Source organism: Vanessa tameamea, chromosome 3, assembly GCF_037043105.1.
Source record: "Vanessa tameamea isolate UH-Manoa-2023 chromosome 3, ilVanTame1 primary haplotype, whole genome shotgun sequence".
Taxonomy (NCBI): domain Eukaryota; kingdom Metazoa; phylum Arthropoda; class Insecta; order Lepidoptera; family Nymphalidae; genus Vanessa; species Vanessa tameamea.
In genome coordinates this window covers 14264156-14286586 of record NC_087311.1, presented here as the reverse complement: position 1 = coordinate 14286586, position 22431 = coordinate 14264156, and the positions used below count along the sequence as shown (strand labels likewise).

Sequence of the window (22431 nt, the reverse complement as noted above, 5' to 3'; positions counted from 1 at the left end):
TATACGATATTTACTTAATATATATTTGTAATTTATCCAGAATAATCTGTTTATATAAATAAAATTTCTTTTACAAAATACTTAAGGATTTTTTAAAGGTTTTTCAATGCGAAAGTACTCATGTAGTTGAATAAAATAATTTTAAACTCTTAATAAAAAATTTAATAATTTATGAAAATATATAAAATTAACAAATTTACACTACAGAATTAACGATAAACATGTCGGGATTCTTCGAGCAGAGTCTCAGTCGGTCTGTTGATGCAGTATTGTTATAATGTCCATGATCGTAACGGTACAGCCAGATATGAGACTGCCCAAGCCGAACAGTACAATAAGTATGTTTTTCCAAAGCACCCATTTAAACTTTCCCAGGTTTTCCCACCTGAACACCGTCTCTACGACCCCTGGGATTATCAGGCCGAGGATGGAATAGAAGCAGGCGCCGACGATGTTTATAATTTGTTCTAATAGAGGCAAAGCCACGCCAATTCCGACTAAAAAAAATAATATTTACAATGTTATTATTTGCTACAACCAACTCTTCAAATATTCTATAATAATAAATAAGCGCGTATATCTGGAACATCGTTCTAACTCACCGCAGAAACAAACGCCCGCAGTTCTCGCTGAGAATTCGGTTACAGTGCGATACTGGTCCTTAATATAACCATCTGTATATTTCTTAACTATATCAAATACCACGTAAAACTGCAGAGGGTAAGTGAAGAAAATTGATAACGCTATAAACACTTTAGCACATATCGCTGGCCTGAAAAAAAAATACAGAATTACATTTACAAAAACGAAAATATAATTTAACGTAAAGACACACTATTTCTCCTATACAGTTAAATCGGCCGAGTTCGACTTCTCATCGTTTAAACGTGAACTGTTTATTTCATAATATTATTATAAATTGTAATTTTCAATACAATCTATTGACTTCTTCGGATGTCAAGTGCTACCTTAAGATAGTAGACTAGTAATGTTATTTTATTGTTGGTCGAGTATGATAGTATTCTTAAGGAATCTCTATTAGCCTCAAGTGATTTGTATCAATCCAATCACTTAGAATACAAAAGCAATAGACTTTTACAATGTAAATAAGCGATCACTTCCTCGTATATATAAATCGTTATTGTTTATAATACACAAATACACAAGTGCTATTGTTAATGAGTTTATTAGGCTTTTGAAAACGAGATTAAAACCATTTAATTTATGTACTGAACATATTGTATATAATATACCCGTGACTGGTCGTTAATTTCAATTCAATCACTCGAGTCAGATTGATAGATAACATGCACGTGCCGAGTCACGAGCACGAAGTTGTAAGAAAATCGTATTTGGAGTATCATTTTAAATGAAATAGCTTTAAACGATGCGATACAAAAGGACCAGAAAGCTTCTATATTATTCGGTAAAATAATAATTTTTATGCTTGAATTGAATTAGGTCACCGTATTAAAAATATGTTACGTCAATTCCATGAGTTTTCTCTCTCAGGAATGCTTACATTTTTGACATTAGCGGATAAGATAACTTCTTCGTAAGAATAAGAATCGATTAAATTTATTACTGAATAAAAGGTATCCAAATTTTCATATAATATTTATTGTACGTGTCACGTGTAAGAGACACGAAGTGTTGTAGTTTGAAGTGAATGTATTGGTACCAGAAGTGTCAAGGATTGAAGTGTTAATCAAATTTTTTATGTCCCTCATATTTTTAACCTTCGTGAAAATATGAGGTAAATGAAGACGTATAAGTGTTATCGTGTAGTGGTATTTATTTCACAAATTGCGAACTCACACATCATCTATGGGAAGGTTCAGAGTGATCGATCCCCGCAACACTGATCCATAACGTAAGTATCCGAACACACCGAGAGTGCTGTAAAAGAAGACGATAGCTGACATCGCTACGACGAGCACGCTCGGACAACCGAGGAAGTGCTGGGGTTTCTTCATAGCGTTTTCGACAGGCATCACTACCCCGATGCCCTCCATTGCGAAGATGACTGTTCTGTTTGAGAAATATAAGGGCTAAGTATAAAGACGCAATGTTGTTAAAATATTACCTATCTATATTTACAAATATGGATGTTAGTGCATCAGATAGAGATTATAAGACTTCTACACTTTGACCTTCAGTTCTAATCACTGTGAAAGTTCAGCTAACACACATAATAATTATGTAATTGTTCATGGAGGGTTTTATAATATTTACATTGATGTAACTCACTACTAGAGGGCGTTGCACCATATCAATTTCTATAACGTTCAACCGATAAACCAATAGCCATGACAATTAATCGTATATGGTTTTGCTTCTATAATAAAATATAACTTTAACTATATAATATTGTTTTTTATTTTTAATTTTCTTTGTTACAGTTATGAAATTAAAGTCTAAGGAGTGGCCGCACTTCTTTATTACTGAATAAAAAAGAAAGTTATGTAGAAGTGCCTTATATTAATATTATTTTAATGGGAACGCTACCAAGACTGGGCTAACGCATCGGCGTCTCGTGATGTAAATACCAGCGCATTCAGAAAGGAATATAACTCTGCCTCTAGGTCCTTCAAAAACGTGATTGCTAAGGCGAAGACGGAGTACATTGGCAGAATTGGCGAGAGACTGGTGCGCCTCCCTCCAGGAGCACGTGCGTTCTGGTCTCTCGCTAAGGCTGTCTTAGGGAATTTCTGTCAGCCCTCTTTTCCATCTTTGCACAGAGACGGTGAGTCATTGGCCCATACAGCGAAGGAGAAAGCTGATCTTTTAGGCTCTCTCTTCGCGGCGAACTCGCGCCCGAGTTGGCGCCGGTCTTAACGCTTCTTTTCCGGCAATCCTATGCATTCGGCGTCGTCCCGAACTCCTGGAAGACTGCTTTGGTGCATCCGATCCCTAAAAAGGGCAACCATTCAGACCCGTCCAATTATAGGCCTATAGCCATCACCTCCTTGTTCTCCAAGGTAATGGAGTCCATTATTAACTGCCAGCTCTTGCGGTACCTAGAGGAGTACCAGCAGGTTTCCGTCGGGGTCGCTCAGCCGGTGATCTTCTAGTTAACCTGACTCATAAATGGGCGGAAGCAGTTGAGAGCAAGGGGGAGGCATTAGCAACCAGTCTGGACATAGCGAAGGCCTTCGATCGCGTGTGGCACAAAGTGCTTCTTTCGAAGCTTCCTTCCTATGGGCTTCCCGGGAAATTATGCATTTGGATCACCAGCTTTTTGGCTGGAGCATCGTAGGATCGGAGCATCAAGGTCGTTGTCGACGGTGCATAATCCGACTTAAAATTCGTCAATGCTGGTGTTCCACAAGGCTGCGTCCTATCACCCACTCTGTTTCTTCTGCATATCAATGACTTGTAGCAAATCAGTAACATTCACTGCTATGCAGACGATAGCACCGTAGACACCTCATACATCGGCTGTGGTAATATTTCTCGGGAAAACGTCGAAGAAAACCGGAACAAAATTGTGTCTGAAATCGAGTTTTCGTTAAACAAAGTCTCGAATTGGGGCCGGCTAAACCTAGTCCATTTCAACCCCAAAAAGATGCAAGTTTGCGCGTTAACTGCTAAAAAAACACCATTTGTCGTATCTCCACTATTTGAGAACATTCCATTAGCTGCCACAGCTAGTATAGGAATATTTGGCGTCGATATTTCAGGCCTCGTTCAGTTCCGCGGTCAATTGGAAGGCAAAGCCAAATTGGCATCAAAAAAGCTCGGTGTGCTCAGCAAGGCAAGACAGTATTTCGCGTCGGCCCATCGTCTAAGACTACAAGGCACAAATTCGGCCACACATGGAGTACTGCTCTCACCTCTGGGCGGGTGCTCCCCAGTACCAGCTCTTTCCATTCGACCGTATCCAACGTAGAGCGGCTCGAATTATCAACGATAAAGCCTTTTCCGATCTGCTTGATCCTTTGGCTTTGCGTAGAGATGTTGGATCGCTCTGCATCTTCTACAGAATTTATCACGGGGAATGTTCCGATTTATCGTTCGGATTAATCCCGGCTGCTGAATTTCACCCTCGGACATCTCGCCAAAATTCAAAACATCACCCACACCACCTAGATGTCCGAAAATCCACAACAGCGCAATTTTTAAGACATTTTCTGCCTTGCACAACCACTCTGTGGAACCAGCTTTCGCCGGCGGTTTTTTCGAACCGATACGACTTGGGAACCTTCAAGAAAAAAGCGTACTCTTTCCTGAAAGGCCAGCAACGCACCTGCAAGCCCCCCGGTGTTGCAGATGTCCATGGGCGGTGGTAGTCACTTTCCATCAGGTGAGCCTCCTGCTCGTTTGCCACCTCTAACATAAAAAAAAATACTGAAACAAATTTACCTAGATTTTTTTATGCTGACTATTTATGCGTATTATTAGTATTTTTTCTAATAAATATTTTTTTAAATTAAACTGTAAATACAAGGCTGTGTGGTGCAATACCTTGGCTTTTTTCAAGAGTAAAACATTACGTCGCTAAAGAGCCTTTATGAAAGAATAATGACAAACATTTAATAATAATAATTTGAAAAATATAAATGTGTGCAAAACTTACGGATGTTTTTGTCCTTTTTTTTAAATATATTACTGAGATTAAGGTACCTGTTAAAGATATATGTTGTCGCTGACTTTTTTGTGTACATTTTGAAGACCTATAATTCTCTTACATATTATTTTGTATATCTGTTATATTTTACACAGCTTTAACTTAGCTTTATCTGTAGCACCAGGACCGACTGCGCTGGCATATCGTAATATTCCATTAGATATGTATTCAAAATCAGTTTATTTAAAAAAATATGCATCGTATTTAAATTAAATATAACCTATGTCTCTCTGAAACTATAAACTAAACTAATATACAAGACGAAAATTGCGCATCGATCGGATTTATTAACATAGTATTAGCATTAGTTTTTCTCTAAAATTACAAAAAACTTACCTCTGTATAATATTAGTATTAAATATATAAATTGAAGTTACAAGTTTTGAAATTAGCATTATTTAAATATTTATAAGTAAGATTATTTTAACTATAAATACAGTTCGCTTAATAGTAAGAGACAGTAATGTGTAAAAAAATTCGTTTTTTTAGTAGGCACTAATGATGTCGAGTATTCTAAGAATTTCTATGACATCCGATTCGAAAATGGCAAAGTCGACGGTCGGTATAACGCTAAAACTTAACGTGCGATTATTTATTTGTACGAAACGAGTGTTCGTTTTATATTATTTATTTGTTAGTTATGTATATTATATTTGTTTTTATATTATTATTTATTTATATCCAAGTATTTTGAATAATTATTTTGTTTTTCTTGCAAAACATTAATTTATATTTATATTATGCGCTTTAAATAATGTCTCAAAAATTAATCCCAGACTCTCGCTAAAAGTATCAAAACGATAAATTTGATTGACAGTATAATTGCTACTTACGATATAAATGCTGGAATTCTTGATGGGTCGCCGACCACTCTCTTGTCAGATAAGTTTATGTCACTTCCAAATATATAATATAAGCAAATGAAATACGTAAGAATTAGGAATAAGTTGGCTAGTAACGAGAAAATTGCTAACCATTTGAGATATTTCACTTGACTGAGCAAGCACAAAGGAACTAATGTAATCAAGCAATAATATTCCACGGAGAGGTTGACACCCGGCACATATCTGTCAACGAGCTGGAAAAAATAATAATATGTAAACATTTTGTTTTATATTAATAAGGATTACCATTATATTGAGGACAGTTTGATAATCTATAAATCTCGTTGTACACCGGTATATAAAGATCAAGGATCAAAGTCATGTGACGTCATCTAATTTAAAATTTTATTGATAACAATATTTTGACGATGTAATATTATTATATTATTATAAATAGTTACAGTACACAAAACACAGATACGTTTTAATTCATACAAAATCCTGTTTTTGTATAGTCTAATAACAAAAATCCCAGCGTCCATAAATAAACAAATTTCGTCTTTGTAAAAAATGTATTTGAAAATTTAAAGGAATTAAGAATTTCAGTATTTGTCGTTGGTAATTTTTAGAAATTATACATTTATGAACATACCTGTTTTATGGAGTCGGATATCAGAACAGTATAGATGCAGCAAACGCCCACGTAAGTGCAGACCAACGCAAATTCCGCAAAAATACTGCAACGAGAATATGAATATGAAAAGTTAATAACAATTAAGTAAACTCCAAACAAGCACTTGAAATAAATCCACTCTAATAAAATATTTATTTTTAAATATAGTTCATCGAAGGACTCTTAAGTTACTTAAGTGTCGTTTTAAGAATAAAAAAAAAAATACAAAAACGTAATAATTAAGATTTTTAAGAATAATAATGAATCTTAATAATATAAGTATTTTTTATTATAAAATTATATGCTAAGGTGACTGATCCTATGACGTTTCTGCGTTTAACAAGAATACTACCATATTGATATACTAATGAAACATATGATATACACATATATATATTTCAAATGTGGAAGGTTAATTTTAATATAAATATAAGATATAATAGTAAATTTTAAGAGAAAATTAAAACAATATACTGTATGGTATGTAATGAACTTACCTGGCAGCAGTGGCGTAGGGTCGGACACACTTGGGACCATTCTGAAATGCAGACTTACACGTTTCTGCGTACCCAAGAAGTGGTTTGCGTTCTATCTTACAGCAACCTCGAGATGTCTTGACCTTTAAATATTTAAAATTCAATAAATACTTATTATTTTAATCATTTTTCTAATAAAACTGTTATATTTTGTTTTCTATTTTTCACAGGACATAACAATAAAATGCCTCTAAAAGATGTAAAACTTATGAAAAAAAAACTTTAAAATTAACTTAGTGTGAAATTGGGATATCTGATCGGTTCTGTTATATAAATATATGATCGTGTACTTACGAGTATATGAACGCAGTGTCCACATATTATGCCGATCAAGAGAGTCCCAACAAGTCCCAATCCCCATCCAGAGTTGGAAAACGCCAATGGACCAGCAAGAAGCCCGGATCCCAAAGAAGCTTTTATTATATTTGCTGTTGCCCTCAGATCCCTAAAATATACATATATATATATATATATATATATATATATATATATATATATATATATATAAATATAACATATATATATATATATATATATATATATGTTATATTTATATTATTATTTATTTATTGCAACATTTGATTTAGGTGTAAATTAATGAACAGTTCACAATAAATAATACTCACGAACTTGGTTTTTCAACTATCCGGTGTTCAAACGGGTCGTATTCTTCTTGTTTTTTAATTTCGGTGTTCATTTTGAGGACTATCTCTGAATTTCACACTCCAAAGAAACTTATTAATGTACACATTTCCAAACAATATTTCGCTTTATAATTGTGTTTGTCTTAATATAAACGGATACTACGAAATTTTACAAGGAAACGGTAAACAGTAAATACTGCTTTATTGTATAAAGATTTACTTGAAAATAAATGACGTTCAGTCCACGATCTCGAGGCCAATCGTTATAATCGCAATTGTGGGTAAGCCTTAAGTTAATATCGAAGTCTTTATTTGATAAACTGATAAGCGAATCACGGCGTGCGGAGCCTTTCTTCACCGACTGTACCGCCGGAGATAATACGACAACGTGAAAATACTTTATTTTTAAAAGGTTATTTGTATTAATTATCTGTGTCGTATATGCTCTTCGTACGATATTCAACTTTGTGTAACTACGTAAATGACACTTGTATCTTTTGTGTTTTATTAACCGGCTCTTTAATTTAACTCGCGTTTTTGCTTTATTTAATTCATACTTTTCGTTTTATTTGAACAGTCGCTATATAGAACATTAGACTATATAAACATTAGATTTATACGAATACGAGGTCATTATTTCGGAGTTAAATTGTTTATATAGCTTTGACGACATCTCAAGGTCAGTTTTCACCGGGTTCAGAAAATCCACTCGTATAATTTGAAGCATGAATACTTTAAAATTAACAGATTTCATAATATCAGCCCAGTTCAGCAAAAATATAAATATTCGAGAAATTTTTCATTCCATTATTAGCAACGAAACACAATTAATTAAAAAAAAAATGAAAAAAATGTCTTAATTATTTAATAGGTACGCAGTGAGACAGTCTAGCTTCATGTCCTCGCCAACTGCGCCTGGAAAACAATCCAACATTAAACTAAAAAAAAAATGTATTAAAATTTACACGACTAACAACACACCGTTTTAACGTCAATATGAATATCCTCGAAGTTAAGATAGTTAAAAATTTAAATTAAATTATAAATAATTAATTAATCATGGTCAAAATGGAACAATCTCACTCATTTTGTCGCTGACACAATATACCGTGAAATTAGTTTCAATATGAATCGTAAAATGTATTGAAAATACTTTTTTACGTAATTACTTTAACACAAGTAATAAGGACAGGCCCAGACCTTGCTGATGTGATGTAAAAATATATTTTTAGTAAAAATTTTTAATCGTACCCTCAGGCGTCAATTGTAAAATCCATAATATTTCGGTAAAAATACTTTGGCGTGTAATTATTGCGGTCACTCATTTAATTGCAGAGAACGCGTCCATGGCATTGTTATCGTGTGAAAATATTTGATACTTACTTTTCAATTAGGTACCATTGCATTAATCGTAATGCATTTTTGTTAGATTTGATTAATTCAGTTTTGTTTGAGAGCGTTTACTCTTAAAATTTGAAAATTGACGGTGCAGGTTCTAGCCCAGGGTGCAAGAGGTCCAAATTACCTGGATACCACGCGATGAAGTCGGTTATGATTTTGTTCAAATTTTATATTATTGAGGTTTTAATTTTTTTTGTTATTATATTGGTATCTAGATTTTCTAGTGTTGTTATTGTTTTCTCGATAGAGCATGTATTTTTTTGAGATATTATAAACAAATTCAAATAAACTTTTATTTGAGTTTCGGCGCAGAATCTTTTCATGGTCATCAATCTATATCTTTAATTAGTCATTTTGTGTTCTGTTCATTATTATTTTATTTCTCTTTTTTCTATTAACCTAAATTCGGCTCTTGCTCATTTCTGATAACATGAAATTCTTTTGTGTTACGTGTAACGTATCTTTCGTATCCTTGCTAACTATCCCGCACAGCATTTTTCAGCTTTCTCATATCAATTGAATGTGTTCTTTTACAGAAGCGTCCTAATAACTCTTGTTCATATGTTTAAAAAATACAGTTTAACTATTGACAATGAGTCTATTGCTTCTGATCGGGATGTGGCAAATTACTTTGATTTTTTTTAATGATATTCCAATTTCTACAAATAAACAACGAAATTCCTCTCCTCGATTCTTCGTCGCTGAATCGTTATTTAGGAACAGTAATATGTAATGTGACATTAGCTTTGTATTTCAAATCAAATCAAATAAAAATCAATTTTATTCAAATAAAATTCACAACGAAGCGTTTTTGAATCGTCGATATTAAAAAACTACCACCGTTTCGGAAAGCAGCCTCCAGCGAGAAGAAACGACAAGAAACTCGCATAGTTGCTCTTTTCAAATAAACAGATTTACAATGCTGTTTTTTTTAAAAAAAATTGTGTCTTGTGATGTAACCCGAGCCTTAATCCAGGCGTTTTTTTTTCTAAAAAGTACTCATTTAATGAATAATAAGACTTATTTATTAATTTAGTCTTAATAAACTTTTTAAATTTCGTAAATGGTTTCCCGGTATCTTATTATATACGCGTATACCGTTGCCCAAAAACGTTCTCTTTACGGTATGCAAACGGAAAGTGCAAAGGGGTTACAAGTTTATTCTTATTTCTTGTATTAATAGTATGTATAACAGCTTTTATGGAATACTTTTGTATATTCTTCTGTATAAACATTATCCATATAATAATTATTATTAATATTGTAAATGCGGTAGTAACTCTTTTATTAAGATTTTTTTTTATTCCATTTTATTAAGATTAAGACGAACTATTAGGAGCACTTTTTTTTTTCAAAATGAAGCTATTTGAAATGTCAATGAAAAATTCTAAGGATATATTATTTTCAGTTCTTAAAGAATTCTAGCAATGCCCCAAATTAATTATGGAATTACTAATATTCATATTTACACCTCCTTTTATGCTGATCTATTGTGTTCGGAGTGAAGATGGCAACAGCCCAAGAGGACAAGTTTGATCCTTTGACTTTTTACATCGCTAGGGGGGCCGTGAACCATTGCGCTATTGACGCTTAAACATGACCGATGACTTCATTATAGCAGAAGGCTTCATAAGGAAAATTTAAATATTAGGTATATGGTTTATAAATAAGGCACCAGAAAACTCATTTAACTCATTTATTTTATACTTTAGGACACACAATTTTACTAAATACATCAACTCATACAACAACAAACTTCGATACAAAACTGGCATGCATCGCGCTAAACATAAATAAAATAAGTTCGATTTACAACACTTTTACGAAACTTGTGTAAAAATAAAAATGATACAAAGCAGCTATCGATGATTATAGCGCATGTACCGCACCTTAAACAATGTCTTTCTTTGATAAAAAATATTACATTTTACGATATAATATTTATTGTTATGTATATTCAGGAGATTTTCTCTTCCATTGAGAAATACCTAAATTTTATAGCTGGTAATCTTTCAGCCACCATGGGTTTTTATTAGCAATACCTGACTGCGATGATGAGATGAAATACGGTTGAGAAGGTTGCTTAGAAAATATCAATGAATTCGATACTTTTGGAATTACGTTTTGGGAAGGTAAAGTGCTGAAAGAAGTTTTTGAGCCCCTCTGAGATGTAGAGGGCAAGAAAATTTGTGGTGGAATTTGAGAAATGGTTTCTAGGCGTGGATTGTATAAAGGTGTTTGCGGAGCGAAGTTTGGAAATGTCTTCGGCACTTGAGGTTCACAAACAGTTCCTTCAATTAGCTTGTCTAATGGCGCAACATAGATTCTGAAGTTGATATCACCATAATTTAATTCTGATTCTAAAAATACGGGCATCCTGTCTGAAATTACCCAAACATTTCTTTCCTCGTCGATTTTCACATCACTAGGGAACACGAGACCGACGTCGTCCTTATCAGCGACGGCAGTATTTTGTGGATTTAAAGTGAAGGCCGAGTTCCAGCATCCAATAGCATTTTGATCGATTAAGCTATAAAGTTGGACACCAGTACTGTCCATTACCTTAGCAGTGGTATGTGTGTCACGTCCGCGGGAACCGACGACCTTAAAGTCGCGGTATGAACCGGTTACTTTAGATTCGTCCCTTAAAATTCGAGTGGAAACGGCGAACTCTGTGTAACTGGATAGAGGGCTAAAGTAAAGTGTTCTAAAACCGTCAGCACCCATTGGAGATGTGGTTATTCCAAATATACCTTCAGCGCCCCACTGGAAGTTAAGACCGGCAATGTTGAAATCTCCGACAAGAGGATCGGGCATGAAGTAGCTGTGGCTGAATCTCCACGACTTGTTTTGTTCCCAAGAATAAGCGATAAGGCCATAGCCGAGCTCGTCAGAGAAATAGGCAAAAGTGTCATCGCAGGTCTGACCCTCGTCTAAAGCTATATTTGCGATGAAAGTTGTAGAAACGATGTCCTCAGGTCTGAAAACGTATCGCCTGATGCGCTGGTCAGTGTTCAAGTCGTATACGTTTAAGGAATAAGGACAGACATTGGTCACGTTAGGATCTGAAATAAAAAATAACCACGTTATAAAGTCCATAAACCCTGAACTACTATTTGCTGTAGTTTATTTTATATGATAATTACATGTTTGTCTCTCATATATATGTATATAAGCTGCCTATGTGCGTTTACAGCTGCTTAGTATTTATATTAAACAAGAACAGTTGTATTTACCGTATCCGTAAGTGCCAACATCCAAAACCCAGAGTCGGTCGCATTTATCAGCTTTAACTCTGTAAACTGTAGTCAGACCGCTCTCACAGTTGCCTAGTTCGTTGCCTTTGAAACTTGGGTAGGGAGTCAGTTTTGGTGATGGTTCATAGGGAGCATCTAAAGGAATGTAGTTCAAAGTAGCAGGAATACCTAAAACAAAAAAAGACAATTGTTAAATAATTATTATATTTTTAGGATATTAAAAAAACTATTTAATATAAATGAATTTTCATTTTGCTGAGATATTTTCATTGAGAAGATTAAATTAATAGAAATAACCAAACGGATAGAATCAAAGATAATAACGGCCACCGGTAAAAGGATGTCATGTTAAGGAGGAGATATGGAACATATTTTTCAACATGGATGCATCCGAGGCCAAATAGAAGTATATAACATATAGGCTTCTTCAAGATATTTCTCTTCACCCGCGAGCTCAGGATTAGTTATGTAAACAAATTAAAACTCAGTAGTATTTGTCCAAATTATTATCCACAATATTCTATTTATTGAGTTGGATCGACAACAAATTCTGTAATAATTTCCTTTATGGGCTTTTCTAGTTTGTATAATTAAAATTTTATGTCGATACGAGTCTTAATATTGTCCAATAGTAGCAAATAATAATGTCGATAGTTTGTATTACTAATAGCGCGAGTGAAGCCATAAATTAAAAACCAGTTTAGAGGGAAATAGGCTTACATTCTTAAAAAAAATGTACTCAGCGATGTAAGTGATTAAGTACTCCGTTAATGATCATATAAATTATATCCAAGCAGCCGATTATTTTCAATTAAAAAAAAAATTAAATTGTATCAATATGAGATTCAGATACCGTGTCATATGAAAAAAAAGTAGAAGTGTTATAAATTAGTCGAGAACATATAAATATTATCATCAGCTGCAGTGGCAGACATAAACAAATGATTGAGTTATGTGACGCTGAGACATTAATTGTTAAAACCAAATTAGTATTGAATCCTTAATTGAAACTTGACTAAATTATATATGTACCAATACTCACCAAATACCTAAACGTAATAATTACATCGTCTTCACAATTTTAATGTACATTTATCGGATTTACAGAAATTTAATTCATACATTATAAGCAGTAGGTATTATACAGCAGGTAAACATTGGTATGTTGTTGACATGCGAGTTATCCAAGACATGTTATGATGACTGTGTGATGACACACCTGTTTCACAAATCATTAATTCGAAGCTAATGCTAATTTTTTTTTTTAATAAATGGCGATATTATTGTACATGACATATTACATAGATAAAATATATAAATTTAATCGTTTATTTATATTACACGTTTACCGCCTGGCAATTCGCTATTTTTTTAAGAGCGTTTTTAAATAAAGTTTATTTTGATTCTATTCTATTTGAATGAAGTCGAAGTTAAAATTGAGGACTTAACCTACAAAGTACATATCTCTTTATGTTAAAATCATTACATTGTGTACAAAGCTTATAAAATACTAAATAAAAGTACTAAAAAATACTAAATAAAAGTTTTATTTTCTCCGAAAATAATAACTTATAAATAAACTCGTTTTTATTTGTGTCTTAATTTGACATTGAACGTGGTCAGTAATTGTAAATAAACTGGACCAGATTAATTTTTAATGAGCCGTGTCCGAGGCGTCGTTCACATACTTTAGTCACGAAAACTTTATCTTGAAATAACATTACAATTGTAATTTTTAAAGATATTTTAATTTAGATGTTCTAAACATTAATTCATATTTATCATTATCCAAAGGAAGGATGAACTTATAAATTTTTGGAATCATTAAAAGTTTTAGTAAATATAATATATATAAAATATGTATGAATATTAAGGACGTGTCTGTCTGATGTCGTGTTTGACTGAACCGAGTACTAACATTGTGATACTTCAGAAAATGATATCCTAAATAATATATATTATTATAAAGGCGAAAGTGACTTTGTTTGTTAAGCTTTGAAGTAGATCATCATGAAATTTTGCATCCTCGTGTCAGGAGTACAGAGAAGGACACAGGGTACCCAACATCTGACGTGTGCTGGGCGGGGACTAATTGTATATATATAATAAAAAAACATTAGTAGCAAGAATTGCTCAAGTTCCATCAGGTCGTAATGAGTTATTACATAACGGTGTCCGCGTAAGATAATCGCTTTAAGGTCCGACTCAAATTAATTTATGTATTAATGCATTATCATAACTTTAAAATTTTCCACTCATTAAACCTTTAAAATAGACCTTGGAGTATACTTTTCACTTTACATAACGGTTGTTTATAAATATTTATTACAGTTCTATTATAATGTTATTTCAGGTGCTCCGCTTATGAAAAATATGTGGGATAAATTATTGAACTATTAACTTTATGAAAAGTTTAAATATTTCAATTAATAAAGACACTTTTTTTTTTAAATATTATTGTGCTGACTTATTTTAACTATGTACAGGTGGACTTGTCCCTCATTCTCGTAATCCGATAGGATGACAATTCTACGTGACCGGAAGATCCGGTGTGCGACTCAGAGGCTCGCGAGTATAACATTCTCACCAGACTAACTTCGACAAAACTTATAACTTGAATTGCCCGACCCGAGATATGACCCTTGAGCTAGCCAGTAGATCAGCAAAGCAGTAATTTTTTAATGAATTAGCAAAGACTTTATTTATTTGTTTGAAAGTTTAGGTCATGTATCCGATTTTCGCTGTTCATTATAATTTAGATTTTTTTAAGTCTGTACGAGTGTGTGTTTGTGTTCTGATTTAAATTCTTTCAAGGGATTGGTATGACTCTTATACTTAGTCTTTTGATTTGTTTGTGTATGTAATTTGTTATATTACTAAGTGAACACGAAAAGAAAATTTTCAAGCCGATTAACAGTTACGTTTTCGGTTTAGACTTTCACTATTAGATGATGATGCTGTAAGCAGTACAGATAAGATAATCATTTATAACATAATATTAAAGTTATGAAACCTATCAATGATTTTAATATATTGCTCTACTAGCAGTAGATACGTAACATTCGGCTTAAGGCCAAACTTTGATTCATTGAAGTAGTACGCAACTACGAATGGGTACAGGTTTCATGTTAAATTTAAATACAATACTTTGTAAGTAAATGAGCATAGGTAGCTCAGTGGTTAGAATATCTGGATCTTAACCGAAGGCCTCTGGTTCATATACTGACACTTTTTTTTTTTGAACAAAATTTAAATATGTCTGCTTATACGTTGCAGTGGTGCTGCGTGGTGGGAATAGCTGCAAATTAAATTACCCAGCCTTACCTAGTGGTGGGATATTTATGATACTTGTAAAGTAAATATTTTAAAGTGGAAATAACATTTAAATTAAAATGACAATCAAATTATTTAGATGTTATTTATTCGCAAAAAAAAAATTCTAGCATGAAAAATTTGAACACATGTTCATTGTGATGAATGACCAGGATCTATGTAGTTATTTTTTAATATTAGTACACTTTAGATATTTTTTTTATGTGGCTTGTATGGATGAAGTAACTATTGCATTTAAAATTACCAAAGCAATTTTGAATTGAGCGTGTAATGAGCTCTATAATATGTTAATGTTTTAAACCACTTAAATATATATATAATTACTTAATCGCAAATATTACACGATAAGGAATATAAGTTGTACAGATTTAAAGTTGAAATTTGAAATCTTGGTTAAATTAAGAACTGGAGGAAAGAACTACGCATTTTATATAAAATGTAGCCTGGAGGCGATCACGTCATTCCCAAGGTGGTCTTCCAAATCGTATCGTAGGTTTTTGCAAAAAAACGTCATTTTTTTTAAATTAAATTTACAACAAAGGTTTCCACGACCCACCCATCCCAATAGCTGGCAACTTGCTGGCAGAATGTAGGTAATATAAGGACACAATGCCAATGTCTAAAACCATCTATCGCTAGTCTTAATTTTCATTATTAAGTTATAATACGTTACTTGCATCTTGTTTTGGTGCAGTTAATTGCCCAGGTTTACTTATAAGGCCTTATGGTGAGGCTTGAGTAATGTTTGTAACACGGCCGAGCGACCGTCTGTCACGTAACGTCAGAGCGTGGGACGATCATTGAAATGATTTAAAGAAAGACATTGACATAGCTTTGCATAGCGTTAGTAGGTATTAGCGGCGCTTTATAATTTCAGGTTTACTATTGTAGGACCTCCTGTTTCGACTTCGGAATCAAGGTCGCAAAAATAGTAAAAGTTATCGGGATTTTCCGCCAAGCAAGTCTCAGTAGCAGCTCGGAAATAGGAAATTGGTAGTCAGCTCCAACAAAATATAACTATGTTTTGAGCCTGAGCTGTCTAGTTATTGTAGATTGCGAGAGGAGTAGAGAGTTTACGACCGATAAATACGTTCTGGGGTCCCTTATTACCATATTGGTATATAATTCTATTGACTAGGAGTGATTCTGTTTGAAATGTGTCCCAAATAAGTCCCCAACAATCGCAATATCACTGGAGTCTGAATTAACCTCTCAATATATTTATATAATTTATTTAAAAAAAAAAATTATTCATAAAAATTGAAAAACAATTTTCGAATGATTATATTTATATATTTTAAATTCTTGTTAAATTGTTGTTTCTCTTACTTGGAATTAAAAATACGAAACCTCGGAATGCGATACAAGTCTTCATAAAGAAGTTGCAACTGATTCGTACACCGTTTAAATGAAATCAACATTTTTGATAATATATTTTTGTACTTGCAACACATTACCGGACGAGTTTTCGAAACGTTTTATTTTTGTATTTCTGTATTGTACGCGACATTAAATGCTTGCCTGACCTCAGTCAAAAATATTTAATCGAATGTCAAAGTCAAAGGACGAATTAAAAATTATATTTCGAGTTATTCTCCCTTAATGTTTGTGTTGTTCTAGGTTAAGGATTAACAAGGAAATTGCTACTACTATGCTAGTCTTCAAAATTTGATTGAGTGTGTTTCCTCAACCGTACCAATAAATCTCTGTCGTGTCATCTCCATCCTACGTGACATTGGCGAAATAACCCGTGCCCTGTTGGCACAACTAAAAGCAATTAAACTAAGAATTGAATTGAATATTTATTTCGAGTTTGCATTTCGATATAATTACCGATATCTATTTCAAAATTAACAATTCGTGATTAGAATAAATTAAAGTATATTTATATTAGTGCAAGTCGATAATCAATGAAGTATTTAGGTTATATCGCCATTGTAATTGTATTTGAGTAACGCAGTTGAAAATGTTGTAAATCAACTTTTTTGCGGGCGTGGTTACATGTTTCACTTGAAGTGTTAGTTTCATAATTACTTCAATTGCTTATATCCATATATCACAATACTATCGACGTCCTGACTTCAAAGGATGTCTTGACAAGAAACCTTTTTCGTTCGTTGGTGTTGCCAATTATAAAAATCATTAAAATGTTTTATCCAATAATTAATATTTATATACTTCGTCAAGAATCTGATTAAAAGTGTATTTATCAAAGTGGTTGTAATATTAACTTTTTACAACCTGGTCACAGTTAAACCAAATTTATAAAAATAGACAAAACGTGACAAGATTTTTGAAGACGCTGTGTGACGAATTTGATGAACTAGTAACCGGTTCAATTCACACTTTCGTTTTAGTATTACCTAAAACCAACACATAAGTAACCTTACTGTTTACTAGTTAAAGTGGAATGTAATGTTCTACACGACCGACTCGTAGCAATAAACACAGTAAACATATAAAGTGATGCCGGATTAGAGTCAAACTTCGCTTTTATTGTCCGTACTTACGAAGATAAGTGCGCGTATTGAAATAAGAAAGAAATGTATTCATGTTTACTGGAATGCTATAATAACTATCTTGACAAGTTTGTTATCCTAAGTAATATTCTTCACGGGGCGAATACATATACCATATATAGAAACGAATGTCAAAGCCTTTCCGCGCCTTTGTGCGCTTAGAAAACATTTTAATTCTGCTGGACAAATTAATGATGGTCATGTTCTCCTGGCCCAATTTTGGGCACGGCTGCCAATCACCAATACCAGTCACGCAGAAGACTTGGCCATATTCATAGTCCGACAGTCCTACACAACCAGAGGGCGACTAGGTGCAGAATGATCCGTTTTACATGCATTTTGATACAAGGGAATGAGATACTATACTAGATTCAAATTTTAAAGCTACAGGTGTTAAGAGTTTCCTGACACAAATCCTTTTAATGGGCTGCGCCAAGGCCTTGAAGGAAGGTTCTTGGGGCCAACAGTTTTATTAACTAGATCAAAAAAGCAACTAACGATATGAATTATGAGCGTAAGTTCTTTAATATTTTGTAAGTTCAGTTGGTAATGTTTTTAGGATGTAATAAGGTCTATACGTAAAAAAATACCGTTTACTGATTCATCACGAAATCTCAGAAACTATTACACCTACAAATTAGGCAGGTAGGTTATAGGGTGTAGGCATCCGCTAAGAACGGACTTTACGAACCTCCACCCTTAAGGAGGTAAACAAGGTTGGAAGTTTGTGTTTTATAAATTACGCGCGAGTAAAGGCGCATATTCAGTTAGTTTAAGTGTATAAAATCGTTACCTTAATTTGTAGCAAGGTTAAGTTAGCAACGGTGTTCAAAACTGATTTTACACATGCCTACCCTTTAAGCTTGCACGCATGACTATGAACTTCAGCTATGTCGGATTGTTGCTATTTCAGTTACTGAACGCTATTTTTTTAATTAAAGAAGGTTCCATATTTTTAATCACTTCCGATTAAACTTAATTCTCTTTTACTCCGTTTTTTTTTCGTCAAATAATAGCAGCAGCGGTTTTTATATGGAATATTAACTAGGAGTGGACATGAAAGAGCCTCGAATCTGCGACAAATCGTAATACGGTCCGTTAGACGTAGCGCTATTGACACTAATATTATGAAAATAAATTATATTATTTTATCATTATACTATTTTTTCAATATTTATTGTTAAGCGGCGTGTATGTATAATAAAACGCGGATCTATTGCAACAGTGATTATGAAATCAACAAGGCGTAACCAAACATCACGCAATTTCGTAATTAAGATGCCTATAATCATTTCAATTAAAACATTCGTCTGATGTTCCATAAGCTTTAGTGTATGCGGGTAAACGTTTATTTTAAAATAACCATAAATTATGATATTACGTTGATTTCCTCGATATTAACTATAAGATGAAATCATTGTTAGGCTATATATATATTATTCATAACAAAAATAAAAACTAATATTAATATCATGTAACAAAGATCACTTAGATTACAATTTTAATAATTAAGTCGACAACTTGCAGCGGACCGAGTTAATCTGTACAATTACCGTGAAAGCTAATATGCGGTTAGTGATAAAACTCCCCGAGATTTATTATGATATTATGACACGGCTCGTTTTCTTGGACTCACCATATAAACCAACGATTCTATAATTTTTGTTTTTAACCTGAGTTTCCTCTTTCTTGACGCCATTTAAATTTGTGATATTTGTAAGCTCATGTAGTAAAATGTTTTACACTCAAAATACAATAATAAAGGAAATCAAAGTAAACTCTAATCAAGTAGGTTCTTATGAGTAATTTTGAATCGACACAAAGTTCGGAAGGCAAACCACCGAGAAGATCCTGCAAGGAAATCGGTTCATACTAATTTTCACTAATTAAATTGTAATAAAAACTGTTCAAGTGCACAATAAATGTGTTAAATTAGTAATGGAAATCAATGAATAATGCAACACTTTTTCCACATAATACTGTATTCAATATAAAGCCTATTACAACCCTATCTTACTCTACTCTTTGCAAAACTGAAGTCTATCTAGAAATTTCATTAAGGCACTCGATCAATAGTTAAGTATATAAATTAAACGATAAGGAGTATTTACATTAATTGAATATTAAAATATATTCATACTATGTAAATTAATTTGATAATTTAAATAGTTGTTAAGAAAAGCTATACAGGCGTGTTGTAAATACGTTCTATTGGAAACGAATGTTATTTTTTAAACATAATTTTAATCTCATAAGATACATAACGAAAAACGTAATTTCATAGTTTCGAAATCCAAAAAAATATTTTGGTTTTGAATTTAGTTACATAAGCTAATAATATGACCTTAACAATTGGAAAATTAATTTTTTTTTTATTAACATAACTGTCTATTTGACCTACGTAACTTAATCATTTAAATATTCAAATTATCTGGAACGCGTTCAAGTTATATGTATATAATGTGGTTGTTTTGCCGTCTATGTTGTAACGACTGTACTATTTATGATTAAGCATAAATTCATTTATCTATCGCACTCACTGAGGCAATGGTAGTAGTTTTAAATTTAACAAGTAACGACTGGTCTCCGTCGGTCATGTTTCATTTATTTTTGAAATAGTTTCATAAATACGTTCGTATAAATGTTTGCTTATCGTAACAACAACCAAGTTATATTGTTCGATAATTATTATAATGTTATTCAATATTTGCGTATTCTGAGTGATTATTTGAATATTTTAATATTGATCTGAACAGGCGTTGTTTTAGCTGAATTATTTACACAATGAATGTTCTATTGACCTCGAAAAAGTAAAGCCTATTTTACCATATCAAAGAAATAATTACATTTTTTGGAACTTTACCCAAAGAGAAAATTCCGTGACGTAAATTAAAAACTATGTGCGACGGACTTAACAAAATGTAACGTAACTAATAACTCATACTTTTACTAAAATTAACACATTATAAATATACACACACACACACACACACAATATAATAAGAAAAACGAACTAATACGCTTCACTATTCTAATGTTGCTATACTTTATCTGATCGTAGGTTTTATTAGTTCGACTATTCAATGTTTTTTTTCGAAACAATAATACTAGTTTAGTATTTCAGGCGCCCTATATGTCTCATGTCAAACCAAAATTACCTTTCTGACCTTGAGTTTAATTACTTGATAAAGCAGTAGTTAGTTTTTATTTTGATTTTATGAAGGCGAAACTTTATCTAGATTTTGGTTTGTTTTGATTTTAGATATTTCAAATTATATTTTTTAATTCCTAACATGAATTATATGTTGATCGATGATGAGTTTGTGGCATAACTTATCCATGGCGGTATTATTAAATAAACAACCACATTCGATCGATCAAATTCGTAATTATACCAACACTAAGTCTGTTCGATGTAAATTACTATGGTTTTATATTGATATTAATCGACGTCGATCATCAATTATGAAATTTACATAACTCGTAGGTAAAGGGAAGCTCATTAAAATCATGAGTTATTTCGACTTTATTATTAAAAATGATTTTCCTTATTATGTATAATACATATAAAATAAAATTTAAGTCAATTATGTATTTTTTAATTTTTAAGTTAATGAGCTCATTTAAACTTACCGGGTTGCCACCTGGGAACGCTGACGAACAGCTTATTTCTCCATCGCTCAATACCAACGGGGAGAGCGTTCTGCGGGATGAGCCCCCCAGTTTGAAGAGCTTGCTGCTTCGAGTATTGGTCGGGGTAGTTCCAATCCAACACGTTCCACGAGTACATCTCTTGGAGCTTCACAGCCGCTGAAGCGACGGCTACGAGGCCAGAGATTAATAGGATTCTTATCACCATCTTGAATATTCTGAAATAGAAAAGGATTATTAGTTTTTATATAATAAAAGTAAATATAAATGAAATCACTGCGTTACATATTTTCGAATTGGAAATCGGTATCCTAAATTGTATTAACATAAATAGCACTGAACACTTTTAACTGAACGTTAACTGCGATTACTATTATGTTAGCAAAGTACTTCATTTTTTCCCGCTTTTTTTTAGTAAATAAATCAAATCGGTGATATCAAATTACTGCAATTATTTGGCCGAAGCTATAAATATGATGTGAAATCAAGTGTTTCCGTCTTATGATGTATACTTATGAAGCAAACATTCGGTAAGGCAATGTTTACGGCTGTACGTACAATTCGCGCTGGTGCCGGACAAGCCAGTTGTCTTGGCTGTTGGGTATATACTGAAATGTATCAACTCACCCCTACTATTTAAAACGTGCCTCCATCTTCTCCTTCCAACGATTAAACTGTCGAGGGAATGAGCGCAGAGTTAAAAACTTACGCAACAGACGGCGACTATTACCATTCAAAAACTAGCTGCGACAGCGGATATATTTTGAATATTTCAAAAAAATAATTTTTATTATTCAAGTCTTATTTTAATGGGCCATTTCGTCTCATTTGAAATATCGAATTTGACATTTTATAGAACATAAACACATTGAACATATTTAATATAACCGAATTAAGCGATCAAAGTTTAAGTTTTCTGTATATTAAGTTTTAAAATTTGATATGACGTAACAAATAATTTAA

General features: G+C 32.8%; 2 protein-coding genes across 2 annotated transcripts; both read right to left on the bottom strand.

Annotated features, from left to right (window-relative positions):
• Positions 1-147: 147 nt before the first annotated feature.
• Positions 148-7684, bottom strand: LOC113397575 (proton-coupled amino acid transporter-like protein pathetic). Its single transcript, XM_026635990.2, has 8 exons — positions 7290-7684; positions 6958-7108; positions 6625-6746; positions 6107-6191; positions 5464-5708; positions 1819-2031; positions 603-772; positions 148-497 (listed from the first exon to the last, which is right to left on the bottom strand). The coding sequence occupies exons 1-8, from the start codon at positions 7358-7360 to the stop codon at positions 247-249; spliced, it is 1308 nt and encodes a 435-aa protein (XP_026491775.2). The 5' UTR covers positions 7361-7684; the 3' UTR covers positions 148-246.
• Positions 7685-10390: 2706 nt separating this feature from the next.
• Positions 10391-22091, bottom strand: LOC113397574 (protein yellow). The gene is made up of 4 exons (XM_026635989.2): positions 22027-22091; positions 21451-21686; positions 11945-12133; positions 10391-11773 (listed from the first exon to the last, which is right to left on the bottom strand). The coding sequence occupies exons 2-4, from the start codon at positions 21674-21676 to the stop codon at positions 10704-10706; spliced, it is 1485 nt and encodes a 494-aa protein (XP_026491774.2). The 5' UTR covers positions 21677-21686; positions 22027-22091; the 3' UTR covers positions 10391-10703.
• Between the last annotated feature and the right edge of the window lie 340 nt (positions 22092-22431).